Source organism: Ascaphus truei, unplaced genomic scaffold (genome assembly GCF_040206685.1).
Source record: "Ascaphus truei isolate aAscTru1 unplaced genomic scaffold, aAscTru1.hap1 HAP1_SCAFFOLD_1355, whole genome shotgun sequence".
Taxonomy (NCBI): Eukaryota; Metazoa; Chordata; class Amphibia; order Anura; family Ascaphidae; genus Ascaphus; species Ascaphus truei.
In genome coordinates this window covers 54,575-82,297 of record NW_027454234.1, presented here as the reverse complement: position 1 = coordinate 82,297, position 27,723 = coordinate 54,575, and the positions used below count along the sequence as shown (strand labels likewise).

At 39.7% G+C, this 27,723-nt stretch overlaps 1 protein-coding gene across 1 annotated transcript; it reads left to right on the top strand.

The window, feature by feature from the left end:
- On the top strand, nucleotides 1-27,723 carry LOC142475738 (centrosomal protein of 135 kDa-like). The gene is made up of 17 exons (XM_075581481.1): nucleotides 1-136; nucleotides 910-1,133; nucleotides 2,707-2,862; nucleotides 5,010-5,171; nucleotides 5,465-5,542; nucleotides 5,994-6,145; nucleotides 7,138-7,253; nucleotides 9,111-9,265; nucleotides 10,290-10,345; nucleotides 11,385-11,553; nucleotides 12,710-12,820; nucleotides 13,658-13,843; nucleotides 20,499-20,708; nucleotides 22,377-22,579; nucleotides 23,498-23,602; nucleotides 24,636-24,791; nucleotides 25,724-27,723. The coding sequence occupies exons 2-17, from the start codon at nucleotides 939-941 to the stop codon at nucleotides 25,743-25,745; spliced, it is 2,232 nt and encodes a 743-aa protein (XP_075437596.1). The 5' UTR covers nucleotides 1-136; nucleotides 910-938; the 3' UTR covers nucleotides 25,746-27,723.

The following is a 27,723-nucleotide window of genomic DNA, read 5'->3' as shown; positions in this document are numbered from 1 at the left end:
GAATTTGAAAAGAATAAACTAGCTGATGAACTGGAGAAAAGAAAAGATGAAAACCTTCAGTTAGAATCTATTCTAAACCACACGGAGCATGAAAAGCAGCGGCTTTCAAATAAGGTTGAAAAACAGGTGGCTACAGGTGAATCTTCTGTTTTATAACTGTTTGTACCAGACAGGGAATAAAAAAAAGGCATGGAAAGGACAATTTAGCCCATAATAGTCATTCCCTGAGAAAAAGGCATTTCTTGCAAAAAATGTTTTATATAAATAAACTAATTGACCTCACTTGAAGGGTGAAAAAATAAGTAATTCTCCCCATGCTTAATTTTTTAATTTATTTATTTTGTCGCACGTTTTACATTTGCAGTAAGTGTTTTTGTACAGAGTTAATTCATGTCCTACCCACAAATAATCTCTCAACAATTTGAGTCAACCGATTTAAATATATAACGGATACCACATGCTTAAAAAGTAGCACGCCAAGGTGCTTTGTAGACTCTTAAAGCTGCACACAATGTGAAAATTGTGTTATAACTTCATAGCGCTATGGTTTTATAGTCTATTCATCTTTTTAAACTGGCAAACGGCTACAAATAATATCATAATTTTTACGATTTAAAAAAGTTGCGCCTCTGGCCCTCTTTAGATTTAGTTCCCCAATACTCATACAAGGATATATTTTAAAAGTGGTTTTGAATTGAAGGGGCTTGACAGCTAGCATTGCTCAGGAAATATCGTAATTAATGTCTTCACAAATCATTCCCGTCATAGCACTTTTATACATTACTATTATTGGGGAGTCTTTTTTTACACCCATGGGTGAAACTTTCTGAACATGGCTGAAATGGTACTAATTCAGTGTGCTGTGTAAAAATAACTTGTCAGAGCTTATTCACTAAATGTCCCTTTCAGAACGAGAGCTGGTTTTAGAAGTAGAAAGAATGAGGACACAGTATGGTATCTTGCGCAGCGATCGCTCACCTTCTCGAATGGACACATTTGTAAAAACTTTAGAAGAGGAAAGGGATTACTACAGAAGCAAGATGGAAAATCTCGAACGCACGATGAACCTGAAATCCAGCTCACTTAGCCATTCAATACTGGACACCAGCCGGTCGCACACTTCACCAGAAAAGGTAATGTGTGTTTTCTTAAGAAAATTACTTTTTTGAAGCAGCATTCGTACTTGCCGAGTTCAATTGGCAATTAAGACAATCTGGGTATGCATAAAAACATATTGCCATGTGGTCTATAATCTTCTGCTTCATTTTGAATCAAATGTATATGCTATAAAAACAAAGATATGAGCATTTATCAGATATCTGCATAGTTTAATATTCACCTACCGTATATTCCGGACTATAAGCCGCACCTGTATATAAACCGCACACATTGAATTTTAGATTATTTTTTTTTGGCCATATATAAGCCGCACCTGAATATAAGCCGCACCTCGCATTAACCCCCCCTGCACCTCACATCAAGCCCCCAGCACCTCACATTAACCCCCCCCCCTGCACCACACATCAACCCCCCCTGGTCCACACATTAACCCCCCAGCACCTCACATTAACCCCCCAGCACCTCACATTAACCCCCCAGCACCTCACATTAACCCCCCAGCACCTCACATTAACCCCCCAGCACATCACATCAACCCCCCCTGCACCACACATCAACCCCCCCTGCACCACACATCAAGCCCCCCAGCACCTCACATTAACCCCCCAGCACCTCACATCAACCCCCCCTGCACCACACATCAACCCCCCCTGCACCACACATCAACCCCCCCTGCACCACACATCAACCCCCCCTGCACCACACATCAACCCCCCCTGCACCACACATCAAGCCCCCCTGCACCACACATCAAGCCCCCCTGCACCACACATCAAGCCCCCCTGCACCACACATCAAGCCCCCAGCACCTAACATTAACCCCCCAGCACCTCACATTACTTAGTAAATACCTGCCGTCCAAGCAGGAGTGCACGTGCTCGCTCTAGCAAGCAGCAGGCAGGAAGTGCCTCAATGCTAGAGCGTGCTGCTACTAGGGAGGGAGGGAGGGGGAGAGCAGAAAGCGGGAAAAATTCACATATAAGCCGCACCTGAATATAAGCCACGGGGTTCAATGCGTGGGGGAAAAGTAGCGGTTTATAGACCGGAAATTACGGTAATCCATGGAGTGCTGCAGAGCAAGACTTGCAATTTCTATCACTACGCTGATTTATACAATGTTAGCAGCCCATTAATCATTTATAGCGGGATAACTGCTGAAACGGGGGCCTCACACACACACACACACAGGACACACACATGTATGTTTTTCGTACTTAAATCATTTAAATAAATACTGATGTTGATCAGTCTCCCAGTGGTCAAAGAATTCCAACAGATTAATCATAGAGCAATACCCCATTGCCTTATAGATTTCTGTGGTATTTCATCTGTTTAATAAATCATGTGGGGTGTTTTTTTTTTGTTTGTTTTTTAAAAGTCTTCTTCTAGGTGGGGGTTGGGGAATTATAGTGTTTTTATTAAGCTATAATTTTATGTTCTTCCATCTCCAAGTCCACAATTAACTCACTCGCTATCTGTCTGTCTCCAGTAATCAGATACGCTTCCTTTTTTTCTTTCTTCTTTTTTTTGTGGTCTGGGCATGGTCCATTGTAAATGTTGTATTTTTTTTACCCACTTTCTTTCCAGAGTGGGGCAAACAATTCTGAGCTGAGGCGTGTCAGCAGAGAGCGAGACGAGCTCCGGAGCATGCTGGACAGGTTTGAAAAACACATGGTTGAGATTCAGTCCAATGTGAGAGTGTTGACAGTGGAAAGAGATAAAATACGTTTACTTTATGACCAGGTAAAGTGCAAAAAAAGGTAGTTCTTATAAGTAGTCAATTAAACTGTTTAACATTTTACTCATAGGTTGCACTAGTAATAAATATCTGACATTTATTTTTTTATAATCCACAACATTTATTGCACCTTTCTTCCCACAGTTGCATCTCCTCAAACCATTTTTGGGTTCTGCAGTAATTCTGACTTTATTTAGGGTTCAGCTTAAAGCTATGTATTGCATTTAAAATCTCTATTCTGAAATGCTGGTTTGGTTTTCTTTCACTACAATTCAAATGTAACTTCAGCTTTGCCAATAGCATTATTCTTGGTGAGCGGCCTTAAAAACGCTAAAATTACAAATATATAACTTGCATGCAGCCTTTATACTATCTGATTCACGGAGCTACAATTTTGTTAACTGCGTGCAGTTGTAAAGGTATTCGGCACACTGTATTTTCAATTCTTTCGTTTAGTCCATTTCCAATATCCAGTTACTGTATCTTGAACTGACATTGCATGCTGTCTTGCCAAACTACCTACCGTTGCCCCCCTCAAACACGTGCTAAGGCAACATGACATCTGTTTTCATCCTTTTTATTTAGTGGTGCAATCAAATTGTCAAAGTGTGGGGCTCCATTATCAATACAGTTGCAATACCGTTTTGTTGTGTGTGTATGTCAACCCTGTTATAGCGCGATCCGCTTATAACACGGTTTTAGTGGGACACCTTTGGAGAGAGAATGGTAAAAGGTTATAAAATACATCACATATTAAGGTAAATTTACAGTAGAAAATTATTTCGTATAGGACTCCACACTAATTCCCTTTACTGTATTTCTTTGTGAAGCACTGAGCACACTTCTGGCGCTATACAAATTAAGTAATACTGAGTAGGTACGTCTTTTTTTTATAACACACTAAAAAATGTTTCTATAAATATTTATACATGGTGACACGCTTTGCAACACTGGGCAACAAACTTTTACTCTTGTATATATAAAATACTACATATTAATCCTAAACATTATACACTATAAACATTCTATACTATAGCGTGACATATCATACATTTTACTCCACAACATACAATGCCTCTATGGATACTCTGCTCAGAACAGAAAAACATTTGACATACGTTATTGAGCAGGTCCACATAAAGAGGCCGGGATCTCCTCTCCCTGCTTCATCAGGCTGCGTCCATGTGCTTGGCACGCAGCGCTTACATACGCTCTCCCAAGCTTGGCACTTGGGGAGACAGTTCAATTTGACTTTCGTGCACAGAGGTGGGTCACATGACCTTTCTCTAACTAATATTAGCCTAACGGTGAATAGAGCCATAATAAACATTTGCTTGTGTGCAGTACTGCCGGGGAATTGAACCCTTGATCGTGTCATATACCAGTCCACTGCTCTAATCACTACACCACAGTGTGGATGGAAGGCTTTCCTCCTTATACAACCCTATGGTTGTGTGTGAGGTATATTCTCATGTGGTGATTGACTGCACTGTGCAGTAGATGTTAAGTTTGTTTATAGAGTCAGATCCATCACACCAACCCTGTGGTGTAGCAGTTAGAGAATTGCACAAGCATATGAAGTACCAGGGGTTCAATTTCCACATGGTGTGTCTGTGTGTCTGTGTGTCTGTGTGTCTGTGTGTCTGTGTGTCTGTGTGTCTGTGTGTCTGTGTGTCTGTGTGTCTGTGTGTCTGTGTGTCTGTGTGTCTGTGTGTGTCCGTTAGCAATAAAGCATTGAATGTTATATATAAAAAAACACCTTGGAGATGTTTTTAAATCGGGAGCCACGCTCAGTCCGCGTTATAACAGGAGAGAGAGAGAACCCACTTGCCCTTCCCCCCCCCCCCCCCCACGACACTTAAATGCGACTGGGTTCTAACGGCGTCTCCCGGCCTTCTGCTGTCTTGTCGCCTTTAAAATCATGTTTTTCTCTTGCAGCACTATTCATACTATATGATACCACGCAGTCATTTTGAATAGTGCTGCGGGAGAAAAGGCGACGAGAGCAGAAGGCTGGGGGAATCCAAGGGATACCGCCGCAGGTAAGCAGTCGACAGCGGTGTTTTTCGAAAGCGGTGTGTATGTTTGTTTATTTTGATGTGCTTTCCTCCAGAAGGTAGCTGCAAAAACAATGTATTATACATTTTTACAGGCCCAGAATGAAGTGAGCATGTTAAGGAGAGAAGTGTCTCCACCAAATAAGAAGTCCACTTCTCTGAGTCAGCAGCTCGATGTGGAAGAGGAACGAGATCTCGCCATCTCTGACCTGCGGAGAGTCACAACTGAAAATGAAAGTCTGCGAGAGAAAATAAAGGTTAGTACCTTATTTTTTATGTTGTATAGTTGTTTCGTTTGAGCCTGTGTATCCCCAGAGGTGGAAGTCATTACTTATATAGCAATAAACCTAAAATTGACTTATTCTATTTGTCATGTGACTGAGTGCAAGTAGCCTTATTCTGTATTTTTGTTTTTTCTGAGTGGTAGCAACGGAGCTCATAATTTTTGGAGCAAGGTTCATATGTATTGTTTGTGTTTCGTGGTCTGACGCATTTCATTTGAACAGTTTAAGTGTTTGCCTCTGATTTGATTGGAAATTATCTCTTCTAGATTCAGCAGGAATCGGCCGCTTCTGAGAAATCTAAATTTGCCCAAACGATAGTTCAGCTTGAGAACACTATTCATGTGGTAAGTGTCTCATAAAGAATGTGAAAGTATAACCCCAGCGATGGTCTCCCTGTTACACCAGCAATATTTCAAACTCCAAATGGCAGATCCATCAAGCACCGGAGCGGATTTGCGCACCCATACCTGGTGTCGGCTCTGAATTAAGTCAGTAGAAGTTAATTCCATCACGTGCGCGCTCCTGCACCGGTACTTTGAAATGTATGAGGATTTTTGTCCGAAAGCAGCCCAAACAGTCACTTTGGCATCCGTAGAATAAGGCCATAATGGTTTACAGTTACGTTTTTCGGGGGTGAAGATTAGAATAGCACATGGAAGGTGTTTAGAGTAAAGTTCACTTTGGATGGGATTGTATATATAAATGGGTCATAATACAAAGTGGTTATCCATCTCATTTTATATAAATATTTTCAAGCGCAACGACACAGCTTTACGTTTTCCATTTGTGTTCTAGCTTGAGACTGAAAGGTTTGAATTAAAATCTACTGTATCAGAACTAAAAGAAAAATTAGCTATGTTGGAGAAAGAGGCAAGATCGCACTCTGCTAATCTAGCACTGACGTTGGATGACTCCTCGCAGTATAGAGCAGAATTAAGCTCTTTAAGGTTAGTAAAGAATAACAATGTAAATTAATGACCTGCAGTTATTTAATGAAGTACAGTAGGTGCTTCCCAAGCTTTCTTGTTTTTGAATGTGCAGATTCAGTAGTTATTAAAAGCTTACAGAGTGTACATACTACTCATATGCTAGTCTGCTAGAGGTGCAGTCCCCAATTGCATAAAAAATAACCATGTGTAAATAGGCCAAATGACTAATAGGATAGGACACCAGTTTTCTATGAACAAAAAAATCAAACATTTATTATATACTCAATTTTCGGTGTAGAAAAACACCTTTATCAGGACCAAACGGACTACAGTACAAGTATACAGCACAGTATAGTGACCACAAACTCCAAAACACCCTCTTGGGCCCCTTTTTGATGTCATTTCTAAGGGTCATTGTTTGGGCCCCCTTTATTTATTTTTTAATGGGTTGGAAGCAGGGGGACTCCGGAGCTGAACCGCGTGAATTTTACAGCTCCGAGATACTTACCAGGATAGATAGCCCAGGTATCTCCTGGTTATTTAAATCCATGTGTCCCACTGCTCAATAGCTTGCTGAGGCGGATGACATGTTGGTTTCCTTTTGGCCCAAGTTACTGGTGCTACCTTAAGTGGTAAGTAAGAACCAGGAGCATATTTCAGCTCTGGGGGAACCCTGCTTCATATCCATGTAAAAAAAATAGAGAAAAAAGTGTAGGGGAAACAGCACCCCTAAGCTGTGTAAATATGAATAGAACATTATCCTTTTCACTACAGTATATCATTTGGCGTATAGTGACATAATTTGCATGCCCACCCCTACTCCAATATACATTGGCTTCTTTAACGTGCTAAAATCGATGTTTTTAGAATTCACTGTTTACTGATAACTGATTGCATTTTAGCCCATTGATGATTTGTTGAATCTGGAACATATTTTGCATTTCAGGTAAATCTAGTGCTAAAGCGAAGTAATTCATTACAAAATTACTGTGACTTGTTTTATGCCTCAGGTTACTAAATGAACAGCTGCAGAGGTCCTTGGAAGATCTTCAGCATCGCCTTGCTGTAAAATCTAATGAAGTGCAGTTATTCCAAGAAGAAATTGTAACTTTAGAAGAAAGAATAGGTAAATCGGCTGCATACATATCCTATGATTAATGTAGTGAAATCCCAAAATACAAACATATAATGAATATCATGTTGTAATGGAGCAGAGGTCAGCAACGCTTTGATTTGTGAGGGATATGAAAATGTTTTTGCCTTTTAGCAGTGAGTTTAATTCCCCTGCGAGCCACATATGGGGAAGCCATAGGAACCATTTATGATTAACTGGAACCTCTTGGCTACTGTCGTGATTTCATACGTCCTATCTCAAGAGAGCAGAAAGGGCGGAATGACAAAGACAAGGCTGAGCATGAGTTTGTTAAACTGAGGAACATAAATAAACTTTCTTCATATAAGTTTTGGGTAAAGACAAACTGCTTTAATTTGAGATACAAAGTTTTATACGTTAGTGCACCATTTTTTTGGCTTCTTAACTACATAAAGTGAAAACCACAAAACCTGTGCAGTTTTTGCACGTTCTCCACCTTTCAGCCATGCCTGTGTTTTGTTTAGAACATTAAATTAGTTATACACATTGTGCACAATCCACCCCCCCCCCACCCAATTGAATCCACATTTAAATTCTACAATGTAAACATTGATTTCATTCTTCTGCTGTCCAGAGATCAAACTCCCTTACTTTAAGTAAAGAATGCAGAGCCCTCTGTTTTATCCTATCCATTGCTTTGCAAATAGAGATGGGCGAACTTAGCAAAGCAATTGTGCGAAAGTCCGAACTTTCCCACAAACTTTTCTATTACTTTGCAAATCTGTGAAAGATGTGCGAACATGGTTATACAAAGTTTGCACGAAAGCACGCAATTCCACCTTTTGCCACTAGAGTTCGGTTCAACCAAACTTTCTAAGCAAAAAAGGGTGTGTAGCCGTGTTGGTCCTTTCTTCAACGTAGTAACAAAGGAGGGAGAGGGGGAGTAGGTGGTTTACTTTTTATGGGTCCAACAGGTTCCGGTGAAAGCCCCTGAGAAGTTCGAAAGCTTGTAACATTTCAACTACTTGTTGGTCCAATTAAAGGTATCATACCACCTCCTCCCTCCTTTGTTACTTCACTGAACTTTCTAAAGTTTTTCCCAAACCTGAAATATGTCTTTTGCTGGAGACTTTATTAGAGTCCCAAGTGCTCACTATACCTTCCCAAACAGACCTTTATACACGTGGAGAGACACCTGTGCACAAAAAGCATTCCTGGGACATATGCAAATTTAGGTATGCAAAATATATGCAAATTAAGTACATTTGCATATACCCCAGCACTTGGTATACTTGGCACTTGGCACTCTAGTAAAGAGGCTCTCTCCCTCTCAGTAGTGTTAGGACTTGCAAAGGAGGGGCTACAATGGTGTGGTTTGCAAAATTCTTTGACCAAAGAATTGAACTAAATTACCTTCCACTACCAGATATGTATGTAATCATGATTAATCAATATACAATAAGGTTAATTAGCAATTCATAATAAAGTGTACAAAAAAATACCCCCAAAAAACTATAGAGAATCTATTACAATCATACAATGACAAAATGATTTTCGCACGATAAGATCCAAAGAAAATATATACATTATCACTAGTCCTCTAATTTTAAACCACAATAAATGTCCTTTTTTTTCACACATTAGGCACTTAGTTTATGCAAATGAATTATTCACCAGCCGCCATGAGTCACTAGAATATATCTGCCCCCTCCTCTCTGCCACATACCAATTATTCTTTAACTAGCAAGTTAAAGCATCTATTGTCTTTTCTGTTTGGCATAAAAATACATGTATATGCACATATATCATGCATTTACATTGTTTTGATCGTGCAGCATGGACGCGGCCTAAAGTACAAAATATTTCCTACCTTGGTTTTTTTACTTGCAGATGAATTAAAACACAAGAGTTCTTCACAAAGTGATGAAATGAACTTACTGAGAAACACAATTTCTTTGCTGGATAAGGAGAAAGATAATCTGCAGGAGACCGTTGATGACAAAACTGAGCGTATCGCATGCTTAGATGATAATCTGAATAATAAAGTAGGTGACTTCTGTTCTGATGTTTTTATGCTGTTACTGTATGTGGTTTTTGTACTTTGTTCTGAATTGCTTTTTCTAATACATTGGCAAAGCCCTGTTTCTCATGTGCTCCTGGTGATATATTCTATTGTTCATTGTTGAAGTTTTGTTTGTTGCACAAAACGTATATTAAGTTAAGCTTTGCTGACCATATTAGAATTGGTGTAGCTGCTTTCTTTTTTTACTGTATGGAGTACTGGTGTGGCTGGGGAAATGCTGCAGTTGTTTTTACTGATATGTATATCTCACAGCGACATTCTCCGTGGCTAATTTAGTCTAGCACATATATCGACTTATATTAGCTAACATTCTCCCAGACTATACACCATTTCTAGGCAATTTACAAAAAAATAAAAAATATTCGCACATTCTATTTATTATTATTATTTATTTATTTTTATATATATATATATATATATATAAAGTACACTATACCATTGGAAGCCCCTGGCACTTTTAGATTATTCCTCCTTGGGGGAAGAGGAATTTCCAAATGTCAGTTCCACATTTACTGTTCTGGGGAGGGGTCACCCTTTTTGGCTTCTACACTGCATCTATGCAGCAAGAGAATGAGGTTTCCGCAGTTTCACGGAAATGCCGTGCAATATACAGATGCAGCCACCAGTATTAGAACACTTGTACCTGGGAGATTCTGGAGCAGTCTCACAGTAAATGCCTCAACATTTCTGTGAGATTCTTAATGGCCCATCGGATTAACACATCAAACAGGAACTGTAGGGGACCCCTGCTGTGTTAATCCAATGGGCCATTAAGAATCTCACAGAAATGTTGAGGCAAAGTTGAGGCATTTACTGTGAGACTGACCCAGAGTCTCTGAGGCAAGAGTTCTAATACTCGTGGCTGCATCGGTAAATGGGCAACCAACCATCCCACGCCTTGTGTGGAGCACTGAGCTTTTTTTTTACCACTTGGCCTCCGTTTGCTGCTCTGTGATTTCATTACTTTTGTGTTCTCTCTTTTAAAGGAAAAAACCATTAGCAATTTAAGGCTTACTCTTTCAGACCTGGAGTCCACAATTGAGTAAGTAATCATTATCACTTTATTGTTCCTTGTTGTATTTTTTTGTAGCAAATAAAGTTAGCAACTAGGATTTTTTTCTCTTTCTGTACAGTAAAACCAAAAGTGAGATGTTAAACAAGTTATTTAATGATTTTGATTCCAGTGGACATTATTTGTTGACTTTTTCTATCCAATCGCATCGATGCTATTCAAAAATAAAAAATGCTACCACTGTAAGAGAATTTAACTCCGTACTTATAAGGCTAGTAGGCAACACTGAAAATATGTATCTACTTCTACTATCTACTGTAAGCACTGATCAAGCCAACAACAATGTTGCCTATACAGGAGGGATATTTAAGAATTTGAAATCTCTTGATTTAAAAAAGAAAAAAAATCTTATGTATATACTAATGTGAAATGAAGTTACACATGCAGTTGCTACTGAGATAGGCGCGTGCACGAGCTGCCGTTTGCTTATTGGGCGACATGTCCTTACTCGCGAGTGTACTTAAAGTGAGTGTCCTTAAACCGGGGTATGCCTGTAATTCAAAATAAATAATGAATTCATCTACATGTAGTAATGTGAATCAAGTAGAGGAAATCCCGCGCTGTGCTTTCACGTAGAGGAAGTGCCCTTTTGACCTGTCGCCCCTTTTGAACTTGCAGATAGCAGGATTTGTGTAGCATCGGTTTTCCTGAATTTTAGGTACTTATGTGTGGAGCTGTGCGGTCAAATATTGAGGGGAGGGCTTGTGCAAGTGGGCAGTGTGTAAATTGAGTTTACTTTATTACATGATTTAAATGTCGCAACACAACAACTATGAATAATGTGACACTCTTTTTTTCTAAAATAAAAATAAAAGGTTGAGTAATACCAATAGTCGCTGAAAAGTAATTGGTTGTTTCCCCACAACAAATCATTGCGTACATGTTGGTTTTCTTTATTATGCTCTTTTGATACTACTATTAAACGTGTATGTATGATAGTTGCAAATACTAAAACTAGAAAGTCCTGGTTGTGTTCTCTAAAATAAAGTAACCCACCCTCTCCTGACAGTCAGTTGAAGGACTCCCTGAGTAATAAAGATCGGGAGGTGTCGAGTCTTCGTCGTCAGCTCGACTCCGCTTATTCGGAGCTGGCAGAAAATGGGAGGCACCGAGACATTACTCTCAAGGAAAACAGACGATTGCAAGATGACTTGGCAACAATGTCCAGAGAGAACCAGGTGCAATATCAACATCTGTGCAATTACTTCACTGCTTCTGTATGTGTTGATCTATAATAAAGGGTGCTATTACAGTTACATTTTAATGCATTACTAGACATGTTAATTTAATAAAGTACATTCACTCTTACTACTGGTATTTTCGAACATAATCAATTTTGCTGCACACACGTTTTCTGTTGATAACTTTTAGGGCGACTGCCTTTATCATGGTTGTATAGGAAAGGTTTTGTAAATGAATGATCACAAAACAGGAGACAAAACAGTTCAATTTGTGTTAAAATGCCATTTATCATCGCACTGCATTAGTAGGGTATCATGGCTTATTTATTAAAGCATTAAATAGAACAGTACCGTAGGATCCTTTGTGATCATTGGAGTACTGGTGGTCCTTGGTATCGGACAGTTCGGTTTCCGTCGAATGGCTTATCCGACGCTGCATAATGCAATCCGTTGGACGCATTATCCACGTCGGAACCGCTTATCCGACGCTCACCACAGCAGATTAACATGGACCCGCAATCCGACTTTCCGTTATCCGACGGCGGTTTGTGGGATGCATTCCGGCAGATAAGCGAGGACCGGCTGTACTGACTTTTGTGAAGTAGAGTACAAGGGGAAATTAATAGTGGAATTTAACACCATTTACTCCAAATGGACACATTTATGATTTTCCAGCGAACATGTACAGTATCCCTTAATCAGCTGGATAACTTATTCAGAAGCACATGTAAGTTTTTATCCTAATTTACCGGTACCTTTCTATTAGCAATCAAGAAAGCCCTGTTGGCCAATTGGCAAAGCTGGACCTTGGTGTCCTGTATACAGTAGATACGATAGTTTTTGCAAAAAGATGTGCTCTTCCGTAGCCAAAGCCTCCAGAGCTGCACAATCCTTGAAATAGTATACTCCCTACATCGCAGCTTCACCTAGTGTGATCCAGAAGGATGTCACACAGCCATCTACATACCAATTGTTTTTTTTTATTGGCACAACCAATGGCAGTTTGAATATAATATTACAGAGCTAGCTAGAAGCTAGTTTCTATAAACAGTTACAGTATTTCATGTTTGGGGACACTAATAAGCGATCTTTGAGTTATGTATTATCTTGCAGTCTAGTTTTGGTTTGACTTTGATTTTGTCATTTTCATCAGGCAGTTACCATGGAACTAGAAACCGCATTGCATGAAAAAGGAGAATTAAAGTTAAGAGTTCATGGTTACATTTCTGAAGTTTCTAGAATTGAAACTTTAATGGCGGCCAAGGTAAGAGAAAACTCACACCTCATTTGCTACAAATCCTAAATTATGTCCAGGTTTTTATTTTAATTACTTGCCCACTTGCCAATGGCAAATGCCATTTCCTTCCAGATGAGTTCCCCGACTGGCACCAAAGTAAACTGCAGATGCTGTTTCTGTAAAGTAGCAGCATGTCACTGAGTGGGGACCTTCCCTTCCGTTTGCACCTCTGCGGCTTAGTAACCTGCTGCTCCAGGCTCCCAATGGTCTGCAGGGGGACTGGGTAGACAGAGCATGCAGTGTCTGAAGATTGGAGGCATTGATATGCAAAGGGGAGGAAAGCAGTAAAGTGCAGAGACGGGCACAAGAGTCAGGGAGGTGACAGGTGTTGGGGAGACAATTTTGTGCAAGGAAGGGGGAGGCAGTGAGATGCGTGGTGTAAAGGAGGCAATACAGTTTGGGGAGTAAGATGTTGCAAAAAAAAAGATACTACGCATATTTCATTTCATCTTTGTATGATAACAAAAATATGTTTTCCTGGGTAATCGTAATTCTTGCTAGCGCAGTTGGGGCATTGTTTCAGCCCTCATGTCTAATGTCTTTTACAAAATGCCCGGTATCTGTATTGCATGCACTTGAGGAGTAATGACGTTTCTGCAGTAAGATCACTCAACTTTTTTCAGTAATTGCACTCTTTTTTTTTTTTTTTTTTTTATGTTGTATTCCAATTATGTGTTGATAATTTTTCATAGACGGTGATATCCAATAACTTGATTTGAACCTCATGCAGACATGAAAAGCTGACGTATTTTGATAGCAGCTCTGATTAATATATTTATATGTTTTATGCACCATGTTTTCCAGGAGCAAGAGAATCGTGAGCTCCTAGATCAGTTCAGGATGGTCCATAGCCAAGCTGAAGATTTGGAAATCAAAGCCCAAAATGCTGAGGGTGAAAGCAGCTCCATAAGACTAGAACTGCTCTCTGTGGATACAGATAGAAGGCATCTTCGGGAGAGAATGGAGCACTTTGAAATTGAAATCCAAGAGGTAAGGCATCTCGTGCTGTTTGGACCTTCTAGCAACATTTGTCGGGGCAATAATTTAACGACCAGTAGATGAACCACACCGTGGTCATTTATTGATTGATTTGTTTTACGAGGAGAAAAAAAAAAGTTGTCTATATAGCGAATTTGTGACATTTTGTAGCTTAGCCATTTTGAATTGTGAACATGACCATCCTACATATTCAGAGAATTACAACAGGAACTCGTGCTGGCAGCTTACCCAGAGTACATGAATTTGCTTCCAAAGAAAAAAAAGAATGTGATTTCCTTTCCGTTCATCGGCAGCACGTGGGTAGTAATCCCCACCTCCCTGAAGTAGGACAAGATCCAACTTGCACGTGCCCTGTATCGGGCACCTCCCCCTTTACCTGTGCAGTGATTTTTTTTCTCTCTCCTACCTTGTGGTAGGAGCTTGCACAGAGAGATTTTACTCTTTTTTTTTTTTTTTTTATTATTATTTTTTTTTTTTTTTTTTTAATTTGAGGCTCCCTTGGGGTGTATCTTGCTACAGGTCCCTACCTAAAGGTGAGTTACTTGGGGAGGAGGGTGCTAAGAACACCCTTTTACCTAAAGCATAGAAGCAGGGGGAAAGGAGCCAGCTCACAAGGTGAGGCTGGTTCTCCTTTACATGGCGGCAGATGTCACTTACCTTTTGGGGGCTGGTGACATCTTTCAGCCAGTGTCCCCAGGACCCCCTGCAGCACTGCGAGTGCTGCAGCAGACCAGAAAAGGGGGGCGGGCAGCATCACACCAAACGCAGTTAATGCCTTGCGATGTCTGCAGAGCCCTCTTGTACCAAGATAGCCGCAGGCACAAGATGGACACAGACAGGAAGTGTCACGTCCATTCCGGTTGTAGTCCATCACGTGACCAGCGGGCACTTTAAAAACCAGGAAAATACAGGTAGACAAGTGATGTGAGAGGGAAGGCACACCCTGGAGACACAGAAGTGCAGGAAAGCGGCTTCTGAGCGGATTAACCACTTAACTACTGTCTGGCAAGTTAATGGAAGGGTAAAGATTCAGGGGGGGGAAATCTTCTTAATCAGGTAAGACTGGGAGAGGGGAGTTACTGTTCCTTATTAATTAATTATGGCAGGGGAGCGCAATCTTTTATCACTGCGCCCCCCTGCTTACCTTGGCTCTGGTGTCATGATGTCGCGTTGCCATGGTGACGCGTCACCAGGAGACGTCTGAACCACGGCAAGGAGAAGTTTACAGTTATATGAACCTGTCATCAGACCTGAAACGTCTTTCCACTGTTCTTGGCTGTCACATTAAATGGAGAATTGCATTTATGAACATGTGAGTAGAGCTCTACTTTGTCTCTCTGTCTTAGAGGAGAGCTGTACTTTGAAGAAATTGTTTATCCAGAAGGTCGGCCATTCTTTTAGATAATGGTTCAAGCTTCAAATGATCCTATGGATAAGAGCTAGAGGGTGTATTAAGAAGAATTTTTTTTTCATTTGCTGGTGCTCTATGCAAACCAAATGTAGCATCAGCCTGCGTTACAGGATCTTTAAGAGCATGGGTGATGCAAGTAGAAGAAGGCTTAACAACTAAGGTTTGTTTAGTCTGAGCATGTACTACTTATGCGATGCATCTGTGGAATCCACCTGCTTAACGGCTAAGTCCATGGCCCTATCAACAGTAGCCCGCAGGGCATTGCATCTTAAAGTTTGGATAGCGGATGCAGCTTCCAAAAACAAACTTTGTTCCATGCCATTCAAAGGCTCACTATTGGGATCAAAATTGTAGAACAGATTATAAGTCTTTATATGGCCCTGTTGCAGTGAGTAGGCAATGACAAGTGGGGGTAAAAAGTGTATTTTAGCCTTAAAACGTTTAACACAAAAAGAGCATACTTTCAGTGTATGTACAAAATAACATAAAGCAGCTTAATTTCAGCTGGGTTTAAAATAGTCCGTTCAAACCGTCCATAACATGACTGAGGCCTTGGTCTGCAAGGCTCAGTCTTTAAGCAAGAAAAGGTATATGTGATTTCAGTAGCAGCATGGTCCTTCAGGGTTCCAGGGTAAGCCACAGACTGGAGCAAGTTTCAGGCCTCCTTTAAACCCTGCTAATCATGCAGCTGGAAGCTGGCTAATTACGTTACTGAGAATTTAACCCACTCAGCAGCTACACATGCAAAGTAATTAGACAGTGAAACTACCCTGTAACAGGCTCACAGATCCTTTTTTTTTTTTCATGGCCCGAGACCATCTAAAAAAGAATTCAGGTCATACAAGAGCTTTAGAGGGCAATTTTCTTCCAGGACTAGACCAAGGGGAAGATCCACAAGAGTAAGATTAATTGCGGCCTCAAACTTCCAGAGACCAACATCCTTCTGACGCCATATTTCCAAGGATCAGTCATCAATTATGGGGAAGACCCCAGCAGTTTACTACTCTGTGGGAGTAAATAACCGATCGGTGGGTACATCCGCTAATAGAGCGAGGTTACTCAATCAAATTCACAGAGAGACCAGTGAAAAATTATCAATTCAAGGCCTTCCCTTTCGGCCTATCATCCTCATCCACACTATTCACAAAAGTAATGTTAGTGGTGGCGGGAGCGATCAGGTTGTAGAACCCAATCTGGACAATTTGGTTACTGAAAGCAACTTTACATAAACTTCTGAAAAATCACATCCACAGGAGTTCCTGCAGGCGTTAGGCTGGGTCATCAATTCCGAGAAAAGCCAATTGAGACCAACCCAAAACATTATTTTTCCAGGGCTACAATTCAATACCGTTCTCAAAAGTTTTTTGCCATCAGACAAAGCAAAAAATCTGATAAAACACATCAGATACCTCAGGACTGTCTCAACCATATCGCTTCGTGAAGCAATAAGAGGACTAGGACTTATGTCAGCGTCCATAGAGGCAGTGCCATGGGAAAGATTGCACGTGTCCACTTCAGGTCGAAGTCCTAAGGGAGTGGGAAACAGTCGCAAGGTCACTAGAGAAGCACTTCTCACTATCTCTATGGACCAGGACTTCTATGAGGTGGTGGCAACAAAGAAGCAGTCTGCTAGCAGATCGTCCCTTGGAAAATCCAGAGTGGAAAGTGCTCAACACAGACGCCAGTCAATTCGAATGGGGAGCACACTGGCAGAAACGCACAGTTCAAGGGCAATGGCATCTTGCAGAAAGAAGATTGCCATTAAACCTGCTAGAACTAAGGGCGGTCTTCAAAGTGCTGGAAGTTTTCCAAGCACAGTTGAAAGGCAAACCTATCAGAATACAGACGGACAACGTGGTAACGAGCACATACATAAATCGCCATGGGGCGGGTACAAGAGGTCCAGCACTCCTATCCTAGGAGAAGCCATGAGGATACTCTCATTGGCAGAAAGCAACTCTCTCATGTTATCAGCCGTACACATCAGGGAGAAAAGAAAATATATAGGCAAACTTCCTCAGACGTTAGGGAATTTTATAAGGAGAGTGATCTCTGCATCAGAAAGTTTTTTATTTTTATTTTATTTATTTATTTTCCCTCAAGTAGTTTGCAAATGTGTGGGGGGTCGACCCGAGATCAATCTGATTTCAAGGAGGAGGAATGTAAAAGTAAACAGATTCTGTTCCTTCTACCGGAAAGACTGTCCAGAATATCTAGATACAATGACCCTGAAGTTTGATTTCAGACTGGCTTATATATTTCCTTCAGTTCCGATGATTCCGAGAGTCCTGAAAAAGATCAAGCAGGACTATGCGATGGTGGAGATCATGCCATATTGACCCAGAAGGGTTAGATTCACAGACCCATTAGATCTACCAGCAGAACCATGCTGGAAATTACCAAAAGGCGAGGACTTTCAGTCTCTAGGTCCAGTACATCACCCCAACATAGAAAAACTGTGAGTGACAGCCTGGACGTGAAAATGTGGATAATGAAGCAACAAGGATTATCTTAACCAGTAATAAAGACATAATCCCATAAAAAGGTGACCATCAAAATCTACACGCATTTGGAAAAGTTCAGTAAATGGTGCAGCACAAAAGGCAGCAGTTCAGAAACTGAACCCATTGTGATCCTGGTAGAAAGGTCTAAAACGGAAAACATTAAAGATTAAAATCTCAGCAATAGGAGCAATACAGATGCAACCAGTGGCACATATAGTAGAACTCTGAAAAAGAGATTTGTCAGAGCCATTCAGAACATAAGATCTAGTATTAGAGCTGCAATTCCATCATGGGATTTGAATCTGGTACTAAAAGTTCTGTGATACACCATTTGAACCCTTACAAAAAATATATGCGTAACATGTCTTTTTAAAGATGTGTTCTTAATCACCGTGACTTCTGCTAGACGAGTCAGTGAGATACACACCATTTCAGTAAAGGATCCTTATATGGCAATACATGAAGACAAAGTAGTGCTGAGGACAATACGTCCAAAAGTATCATCTTTATTTCACACAAATAAGAAAATAATTTTTTCCTTCACTGTCTGCAGCTCCCCCTCCCCCTGCCCCCCCCCCCCCCCCCAAAAAAAAACTAATATATGAGAAGGAAAGGACCCTACATTCACTGGATGTCAGAAGATGTCTGAATACCAGCAGATAACTCAGGAAGGCGGAAAATCTGCTAATTTTTTTTCCTGGGGTGAAAACAAAGAAGGCTTCTAAGATATCTATCGCAAGATGGATTATACAGACGATACGCTTAGCGGATCAAAAATCCAACATGCAGATACTAACAGGCCTTAAAGCCCACTCTACAAGAGTGGCAACAACGTCTCGGGCAGAGAATGCGTACCTGTAGGTGTCAGCAGAACAGATCTGCAAGGCAGCTATATGGAAAAATATCCATGCCTTTGCCAAACATAAGTTGGATGTACAAGCATCCCAAGAAGCAGACTTTGGTAGAAAAGTTTTACAGTCTGTAATAAATTAATTTCTTATTGTTTGGTTTCCCTCCCTTGCTTTTGCTGTAATAAATCCCATGATACAGCCTGATGTACGGAAAGATAACATTTAGCTTACTGGAAATTTCATTTCCTTCAGTCCATCAGGCAGCCGTAGCTTTGCCTTCCCTCAGGTTACTGTTAAATCAATTTATGTTGAAGGTATCATGTCTGAAAAATGTATTTACCTAACCATGTATTGCTATGAACAACACTGCCCAGGTAGAGGGGGAGGTGCCCTTTATAAATTTGATCCTGTTCTACTTCATGGTGCTGCCTGATGGACTGAAGGAAATTACATTTCTGCTAAACTAAATTTGATCTTTTCTGCCTTCCTGCGCTCTTACAACATTGCAACCAAACCAGGCCCTGCATGTAGAGAACCTGAGTAATGAGGAGCTGAATATCATTCTGTGTAACAGAGCCTCAATACTGTATGTTAATCCTCTGTTATGCAAAACATATTTCCTAACATTGAGGTTCTGTAATGCAGAGTGTTATTCCAAGCCCATATACGCAAAACAGTATCAAGGGCATAATAAAGACGGCCAACGTACAAAATACTTTGTAGTAGGGAAACAACCAATTACTTTTCAGCAACCACTGCTATTACTCAACCTTTTATTTTTATTTTAATAAGTGACAAAATAATTTTTTATTTCTAGCGTTTTAGGTGAATTGACAATACAGCTGACTTAAGTTGCAACATTTAAATAATCTAATCAAGTTAACTAAATTCACACACTGTCCACTTGTACAAGCCTCATCATTAATATTTTAACTGCTTCAAGTGAGCTTTTACCCTTTTGGGATATAGCCTATAACTAGTAACAGTAGTATGGAAATTATACTGAAAGATATGGCTTGTACTCTTCTGATAAATGCACCAAGCAAGATTTCATATGAAATGTGATCTTATCAGAAGCATATGTCTTCCAAGTGTGATCCTATTTCCAAACACTGTCAACATGGCTGATACAGTACCTAACTTTTGCTAACTTTGGTAAGCACAAAGAAAATTCTCCACTATCTGAAAGTATAGTTTAATAATACAAAGGTGTCAAACATGCAACAAAATAAGCTTGGTCAAATAAGTTGAACAGCTCATCACTTTTTATATATACTGTAGTGTGTTTTGCAGGCAAGCTGTAAAAAAATTGCCTGTTTAAAATGCACAAGACATAATAAAAAAATATTAATTCTTACAATAGTAGGAATGTGTTAATGTTGTAATCCTGAATAACGAGAATCATATGTAGTAGGTCATAAACCATTTTATTATGCCTTTTAAGGACTTGGAGGCTAAAAACCATGCAGCTGCTGTATATCAGTGTTTGCATTATCATCTCCAGTGACATAATTGTGCTGCACGTGGGATATTATACTTCTAGCATTTACAGACCAGATTAAAATTGTGTTAGAAAATGTCGGCTAGGCCTGCAATGTGTTAGAAGAGGCTTTGTCTCATGTAGCTTACAATTTATAAGGCAGGGTACGTTGAAACATTGGGTACATGGGATAAGAGGGTTGGTGAGTTTCACATTGCAATAGAGCAGCTGTAACATTTCCAAACAGTGACATCTTTTGGCTGTCCTTTGGCTGACGCCTTTGGGGCAACTCGGGTGTTATGTCACAGATATTCTTTCATGTATGGCTTTAAGAAAAGCAAATGGCCTCAGCAATCATTTTTTATTTGTAGAATTGTTTTCCACTTGTATTCATTCACAGCATATGAATGCTCATCAAGCATATGAATCCCAAATCTCATCCATGGCCAAAACAATGTCCAAACTCGAAGAACAACTTAGGCATGAACAAAATGAAAAAACTTCAATTTTGTCTGATTTATCTTCTGTGAGAGAACTGTGTGTAAAGCTGGATTCTAGCAAAGAACATTTCTCACGACAGCTGACTACCAAAAACATGGAACATGAAAGGGTAAGTATCAAAGAGCGAGGCACAGCCGCTCGCATACAGGCTACAGGTGCCAAGTTTATCTTATCTGCCTTCAGATTCTGTTTCTGTTATCAAATTGTAATTAAATTAATAGACGCCTTATTTTCTGAATCCATGTGACTTCATCAGGGGTGGCCAATCAGCACAAGCTCTACACTTCTATAGCCCCTGTTGCTAAGCAACATGTAAATAAGAATGAACATGCATATTAACAGACACCAAACCTGTATATATATAACTAGTGGGGTCATACAAATTGAGAGCCAAATTGCTGGTGGGTCATGATGGCTGGAAAGACTAAATGCTAACACTTAGAATAAATGTTATACATAAGAATATACATAAAAAGATTAAATAATTGTCTCTTGTATAATTACTATTCTTGTACACAAAGTACAACCAAGAGATATTTATTTCATGTTGTATTGTTATCTTATATCTCTTGGTTTAATGCCTTTAAACAAAAGGCTAATGCCGAATTAAAAATGAATTGTATTATAAACAAGATATGATTATGCACACAGAGCCCAACAATAGGCTAAAGCAGGGGAGCGCAATATTTTTTTCGCTGCGCCCCCCTGCCGGCTGTCCCCATCTACTCACGGCCCACCCCACCCTCCCTCCCTGCTTAGCTTGGCTCTGGCGTCATGACGTCATGTTGCCACGGCAACGTGACGTCACATAACCCCGCAGTCAGTTGACAACTCGTTGCCATGGCGACACGGGTGTCTGAACCAAGGTAATGAGAAGTTTACAGAGGCCTTGCAGCTCCCCCAGCATTCATTTAAATGCCTTTGGGAAAGGCACAGGCCTCTGTAAACCCCGCGCCACCCACTTTGCGCACCCCTAGGCTAAAGGAAGCCTGACAAATCAATAAAATTGTACAGTATATGAAGAGGGAGTGGGATGGGGAAGGGGGACAAAAACAAAGACAAGGAAAGGGTAAACAATAAGCATAAATCAATAGTCGGATGATGGAGGGATAATATAAGGGGTGCAAAGTTTCGAAGCAAAAATACCCCTTCAAGCCCGTTCCCACAGACCCTACAGGTCCGTAGTACTTCCCTTCAATTCCTACAAATAATCCTCCCTCTATTGAAATAAAACTGGTGTATGCCACACCAATGTTATTGCAATCCGGGTATGTGTGACTTACCACTGAACACTGAAAAAAAGATCACCGTTAAGTCTAATATGGTTTATGGGGTGATGCACTAAATCTGGAGGCAGGCGTCTGAACAATGTTTTTAAATGATAATCACCAGAGGACATAGTTAAACCAAGGTGATGCAACAAGAAGGGGCATTTTTGCCTTGAAACGTTGCCCCTCTTATGCTTTTCCCTCCATCATCTTACTATTGATTTATGCTTATTCGTTTTTCCTTCCCTTGTCTTTCTTGTTTTGTTTGTTCCCCATCCCCCCCCCCCCCTCTTCATGTACTGTATTGTACAATTTTATTGATTGGTCAGGCTACCTGTAGCCTAATATTGGGCACTGTGTGCAGCATCATATCTTGTTTATAATACAATTTATTTTTCATTTGGCATTCAACCTTTTGTCATCATTTCATTACCTTTTAGTGCTTGGAACCCCCCCCCCCCCCCTCCCCAATCCATATACATTTTTTATCTTCACGTCTTCTACTTCAGGTCTTGGACGAATTGGAGGATATGAAGTCCGAAGCAGAGCTCCTGAAAAAACAGCTATCGAGTGAACGACTTACAATCAAAAACCTTGAGACGTTGCTGGCAACTAATCGGGAGAAAGAGTTCCAGAGCCATCTAACGTGCCATGAGAAGGATTCTGAAATCCAGCTGTTTAAAGACAGACTAACACTTTCAGAAAGTAAACTGTGAGTGTTGAAGCATGGTTATGCAACATGTTTTACAAAGTGTTAGTTTAACACCTTCATTGCTGAATTTCTTCACAGAAAATAGAAAATATTGATATATAATGGTAATAATTGTACACAAACCTATGGAGGATCGCTATTTTTTGGAAATACATGTACTTCAATGTATAGCGGTACTGAGCATCATTATATTGTTGGCAAGCTTTTAACTTGTCTAACAAAGGAAAATCAATTGCACCATAGGCACCAATCCTTTCCAATTATTGCATTTTATTGGTGTCGTGCCTATTCCTACTTCCCGTAACCTACAGTTTTATAATAGTGGTGTGCCCTACTTCACAGTGGCTTCATTGAATGGGTTGTGAGTGACGTCCGAGGGTGTTCGTCCGAGGGAGTGACGTCCGAGGAATTCTAGGAGTACTCTCAATCCTTTTGTGACTATATTTCTTCCTTCTTGATTTAGAAAGATTTTCACATAATTTCAACAATTTTTCTGTTATGGCGCTGACAATCTATGCAGGAATGTAAATAATATTTTCTAGACACTGTATCCCTGCTCCAAAGAGCTTACATTCTACCTGTGGAGCCTGAGGCGACACTGGGATTCGAACTGGGTACACATGCTTCAAGGCCAGTGACCTCCACTGAGCTGCTTCTTTAGCATTCATGCCAGGAAAAGTTAATTTCACACAAATGCGTAAAATGTCCACGAACATTAAGATATGTAAAGTTAATATAAAGGTTCAAGGCTACTTACCAAGTATTTTATTTATCTTGTTGCTGTTGTTCTCTGTAGCTCAACACGCTCTTTAATTTGCTTTTGCAATGTCCGGTGTTCATGCACACGTCTTTGTGGTGCACCATTTCTTGCCTAAATGGTCGTTATTGTTTAAGAACTCTGAAACAATTATATTTTAGCAACAGTCATTCCCGAGAGGCAGCCATGCTTCGAAATAAACTTGGGCAGCTGCAGTCAGATTACGACATTGCAAAAAGACAACTTACCACAGAGCGATTTGAGAGGCAAGTATATTTTATACGTTATACTTTATACTTATGCTTATTAAAGTTAAACTAGACAATTTTTGGTTGGATAATCCAAAATGAAATCCACACTGAACAAACATTGGTTATTGTGTTATGCACCAAATTGTCGAAGAGAAAATAACTTGACTGGTTACTGATGTCGCTATAAGTAATAGTAACAATGTCATACATACTAAGAATACTTCTAGATACCATTTCTAATTCAATAACATTTATCAGGTTTTTATTTTTTTCAAAATGGAAAAGTATTGGGGAATTTTACAATTAATATTATAATAATTATTATTGTTCTTGTTTGTGCTTTAATGTAATCTGGGATAACTAGAAAGTATCAGTCCTATAGTAGTGGGTGAATTGAAGGGTAATACAACTCTTAGAAACCGTACAAAATGTCTTCCTCATGTTGGCTATATTGGGTAATAACGGCTAATATGGTGAATAATTATTTTTAAGCATCACATAGCCTTAACAACCATGAATTATTCTTTAAAGGACCAGCCTTTCCAACAGTGTTCTTTTGGGAAAGCGTAGACAAATTGTGGCAAATTTGCAACCTTCTGTCTATATTTATTTATTTATGTGTAGTATAGAGAGATATTTGAAAGCATAACAACCTTAAGTTTCTCTGCATATAATGTTTTTATTGTATATTCTTTTGGTCTCTGATGTTACAAAGTACAGTACTATGCAATGTCTTTAATACTGTTGGTGAACGCACACTAAAAAATAATTATTTAAATGTGTGTGTGTATTTTCTATGCTGTGGACATCCATTTCAAATGTAAAAGCTACACAAACAATTGTCAGGATTAACTGAAAATGTTCGGTCAAAGTGTAGGAAGTGTGAATTGACTAAAGCAAAAATGATAGAAATAATGGTTTGGTATAATAAGAATGTCTGTGAATGTACAGTAATGGGAATTCTGGGACTCGATGTGAAACCTGTGCTTGATGAGAGTTCGGCATTTAGGTTTATTGGGGTTTACCAGACTTGCTTCTTGTTTGACAGAGAACGCGCAGTTCAAGATTTGCGTCGGCATGGCCTGTCCACATCATCCGTGCGCACATCATCACCACTTACTTCAACAATGAAATCCCCCTCGCAGTCTCCTGAGCGCTCCATTTTAAGAGCTGTTGATCGGGGAGCAGATAAATCGGCGGAGAAGTAAGTGATTAGTCATCAGATTAGAAATACATTTGACACGTTTTAAAAATGTTTTTGTTATGTATGTGTTGTGGCAAACGGCTCCCTTTTTATGTAGTGCTGCCGTTTGCCCAGGCTCTTCCTGACACAGTCTTCTAGGGTTTAGTTTGTATAAAAGGGGGACAAACACGTGTATACACACAAGGGGCCCTCAACCTTCAGCGGTTTATTCTTCCATTAGTTACACTAAACATTTTATTAAACACTGTCACTTTAAGAACAAAATAAATCATAAAAGGAAACATCTACTCCTGTCAGGAGTCTAACTCACATGCATATCCCTATCTGCAATATTGGCTGGATAAGCCAGTTACCAACTTAAAATAACACACAGATATAACATTGAGTCCTTAACTGTGAGATGGGGACAGCGTCCCATTAGGCCCTCAGATGCTGCAACAAGTGAGGGTTCCGTCTACCCCGAACCGGATACTGGGGATCAGCAGTTTCCTCCCAGCCTCCAGGCTCTAATAGAGAGAAGCAGCCAAACTAACTGCCATATATTCCTCTTCCTCAATTAGGAGAGCAGGTGAGTGAAAAACCAGAACCACTAATCTCTGGCCAGGAGTTTCTATCCCACAGTCTCAGCAACTGTGAAACTGTGGAATGGATCACTTCCATACCAAGTCTGCACTTTCTTCTATAAATTAGACAGAAAGCTGCCCATTATCCTGCGACTATGTCACAGTATGTATAGAGAGAGAGCGAAGACTTGCAGGGCCGCTGACTGGGGGAGCGGATACCTTCACCCTAAAGCCCAACAACGGGTCGAGACTAATATATATTTATAGTGTGTGTATATATTTATTATTGCTCATGTTAACTGTATAATAAACATTTGGCCTATTAGAATGGTATTGACATGCTTTATTTTTTAATATTGTTTTATACAGGAGTGTGAGCTTCAAGGAGTAACGGAAGCAACTAAAGCAATATAAAGATGAAACCACAATATAAATATCACACACGTTTTCGGAACATTTGCTAAGGATTGTGAATTCCTCCCTTATTCAGGTCTCCATGTTACAATATGCGCTGACACAGATATAAGCCTTTGAATAATTAAATTTATATACACATCTCTATTAATAAATTACTGAGATACAGTTGCATTGTTGCATCTATGTGATGTTTACACACTATACTGTGAACAAGTCGGAGAAAATCTCAGAAGATTTAAGCTCTTCCACAGTTTCAGTGCATTATGGATTGTGCATGTCTCTAAAATAATTTGAAGGGATCAATTGTCCTAGATTTAGAAGTTGTATTGACGAGTGCTGGGATGATTATTCTGGTTTGCTGAGCCTCCAAGCTATTTCTAAGAGCTGGCCATAAATTTCCAGTGTTGGTGCAATACCTCCAGTCAGAGCAACGGTGAATGCCGTCCTCCTAGTTAGTAATGATTTGCTTTAATAATGTAAACATCTGTATATTTACCTGTATTGTAACGTATTAATTTTGTGTCAAAGTTCATGTTTTTGCTTCAACTGTAGATGTTTATTTCACAGATCCGGGTACAGGTAGTCCTCGCTTTTCCGACACAATGCGTCCCGCAAACCCGCGTCAGAGACGGGTGCAGTCAGAAATCGGGACCCATGTTAACCAGCGGTGGTTTCCGTCGGATACGCGAAAACCGCGGCGGATAATGAGTTTTTAGACTGTATTATGTGCCGTCGGAAAACGCATCCAACTTAAAGCAAAACGTCGGAAAGCAAGGACTACCTGTATACGTTTTTTGTGTTGTCCCATTTTGTTGATTATTGTATCTTATTATCATAGTAATGGAGCACAAACAAAATGCCGTATAATATTAATTCCTCCACATTGAGCCTGAAATATGTTTACTTTTACCCTTGCATCTGGGAAATTCGAGGCATACACCTATACACCGTGTGGTATGAAATAACTATACGGAAGTATAACAATATTTATGATCCTTATGGGTATCCTGATGTTTTTGTTTAAAGTAATTTTCACGTTTCTCGAGTGGCAAACTTTTTCTTAGTCTATTAAGCATGTTTCTGCATAGAGATTACACATGCATGGCTTCTGATCCTTTATTGCAATAAAACTTGTATGTATTGCTGAAGTATAAACAAATAGTTTCTCAACATAACATTGATCCATCAGCACAAAACCTACATGTACTTTAAAAATCCGGGATACTGTATAACTTGCCAATAACTATTGCAGCAATACTACTTACCACCCCTGATCTGGTATATTCATAACCACTTTTCTTGAGAAAATTGAGTGAGAAATATAATTATTGTGGACCATTTCTGTAGCTTTGTTTTTTCCCCACTTAATATGCGTATAACGTTTAAAGGCCAGTGCTAACGTTCAAAAATGTATATGTAGTAAACTACAAGGAGTACAGTGTCATTTTATCAGAGTTAACTTGGGAAAAGTATCCATCCATAACTCATCACCATGCGATCTGTGACTAATACACGAAGTAACATTATATGGGCTAGTCATTAATGTATGACGTTGCCCATCGGACACCTTCTCTGAGAAAGTCCTGTCCAAGTCATTGGCAGTTTCCAAGCAGTAGTACTTAATCAGCACTATCACACGTTAATGTATAAATCTAATTAGAAGTTGTCATATATTGTTACTTCCTACAGTTTCCTGTTAGATTTTTGTCCCCCCCGTTTTTGCAGCTCATTTGTAACCAAATTAAGTATATTTCAGTGTATATTATATTTGGTGTTAACTTTTTAATCTGTGCTCTGTCTTTTTTACTCCATGTAAAAATGCTGTTTGTAAAAAAAATTATATTTAATTCAGGTGTACTAACAGAATGTGAATTTTTTCTACAATGTAAATTATGCCACTTATAATATTGTGTTTTGATGCATATTTATTTTTATATCATTGAATATTTATT

What these genes read in the sequence shown, in the direction of transcription:
- LOC142475738 (XM_075581481.1), top strand. Translation starts at nt 939, where the DNA reads ATGAGGACACAGTATGGTATCTTGCGCAGCGATCGCTCACCTTCTCGA. An exon ending in GACCTGGAGTCCACAATTGA is followed by an intron (nt 10,346 to 11,384) that starts GTAAGTAATCAT and finishes CTCTCCTGACAG; the next exon opens with TCAGTTGAAGGACTCCCTGA. An exon ending in GCAGATAAATCGGCGGAGAA is followed by an intron (nt 24,792 to 25,723) that starts GTAAGTGATTAG and finishes TGTTTTATACAG; the next exon opens with GAGTGTGAGCTTCAAGGAGT.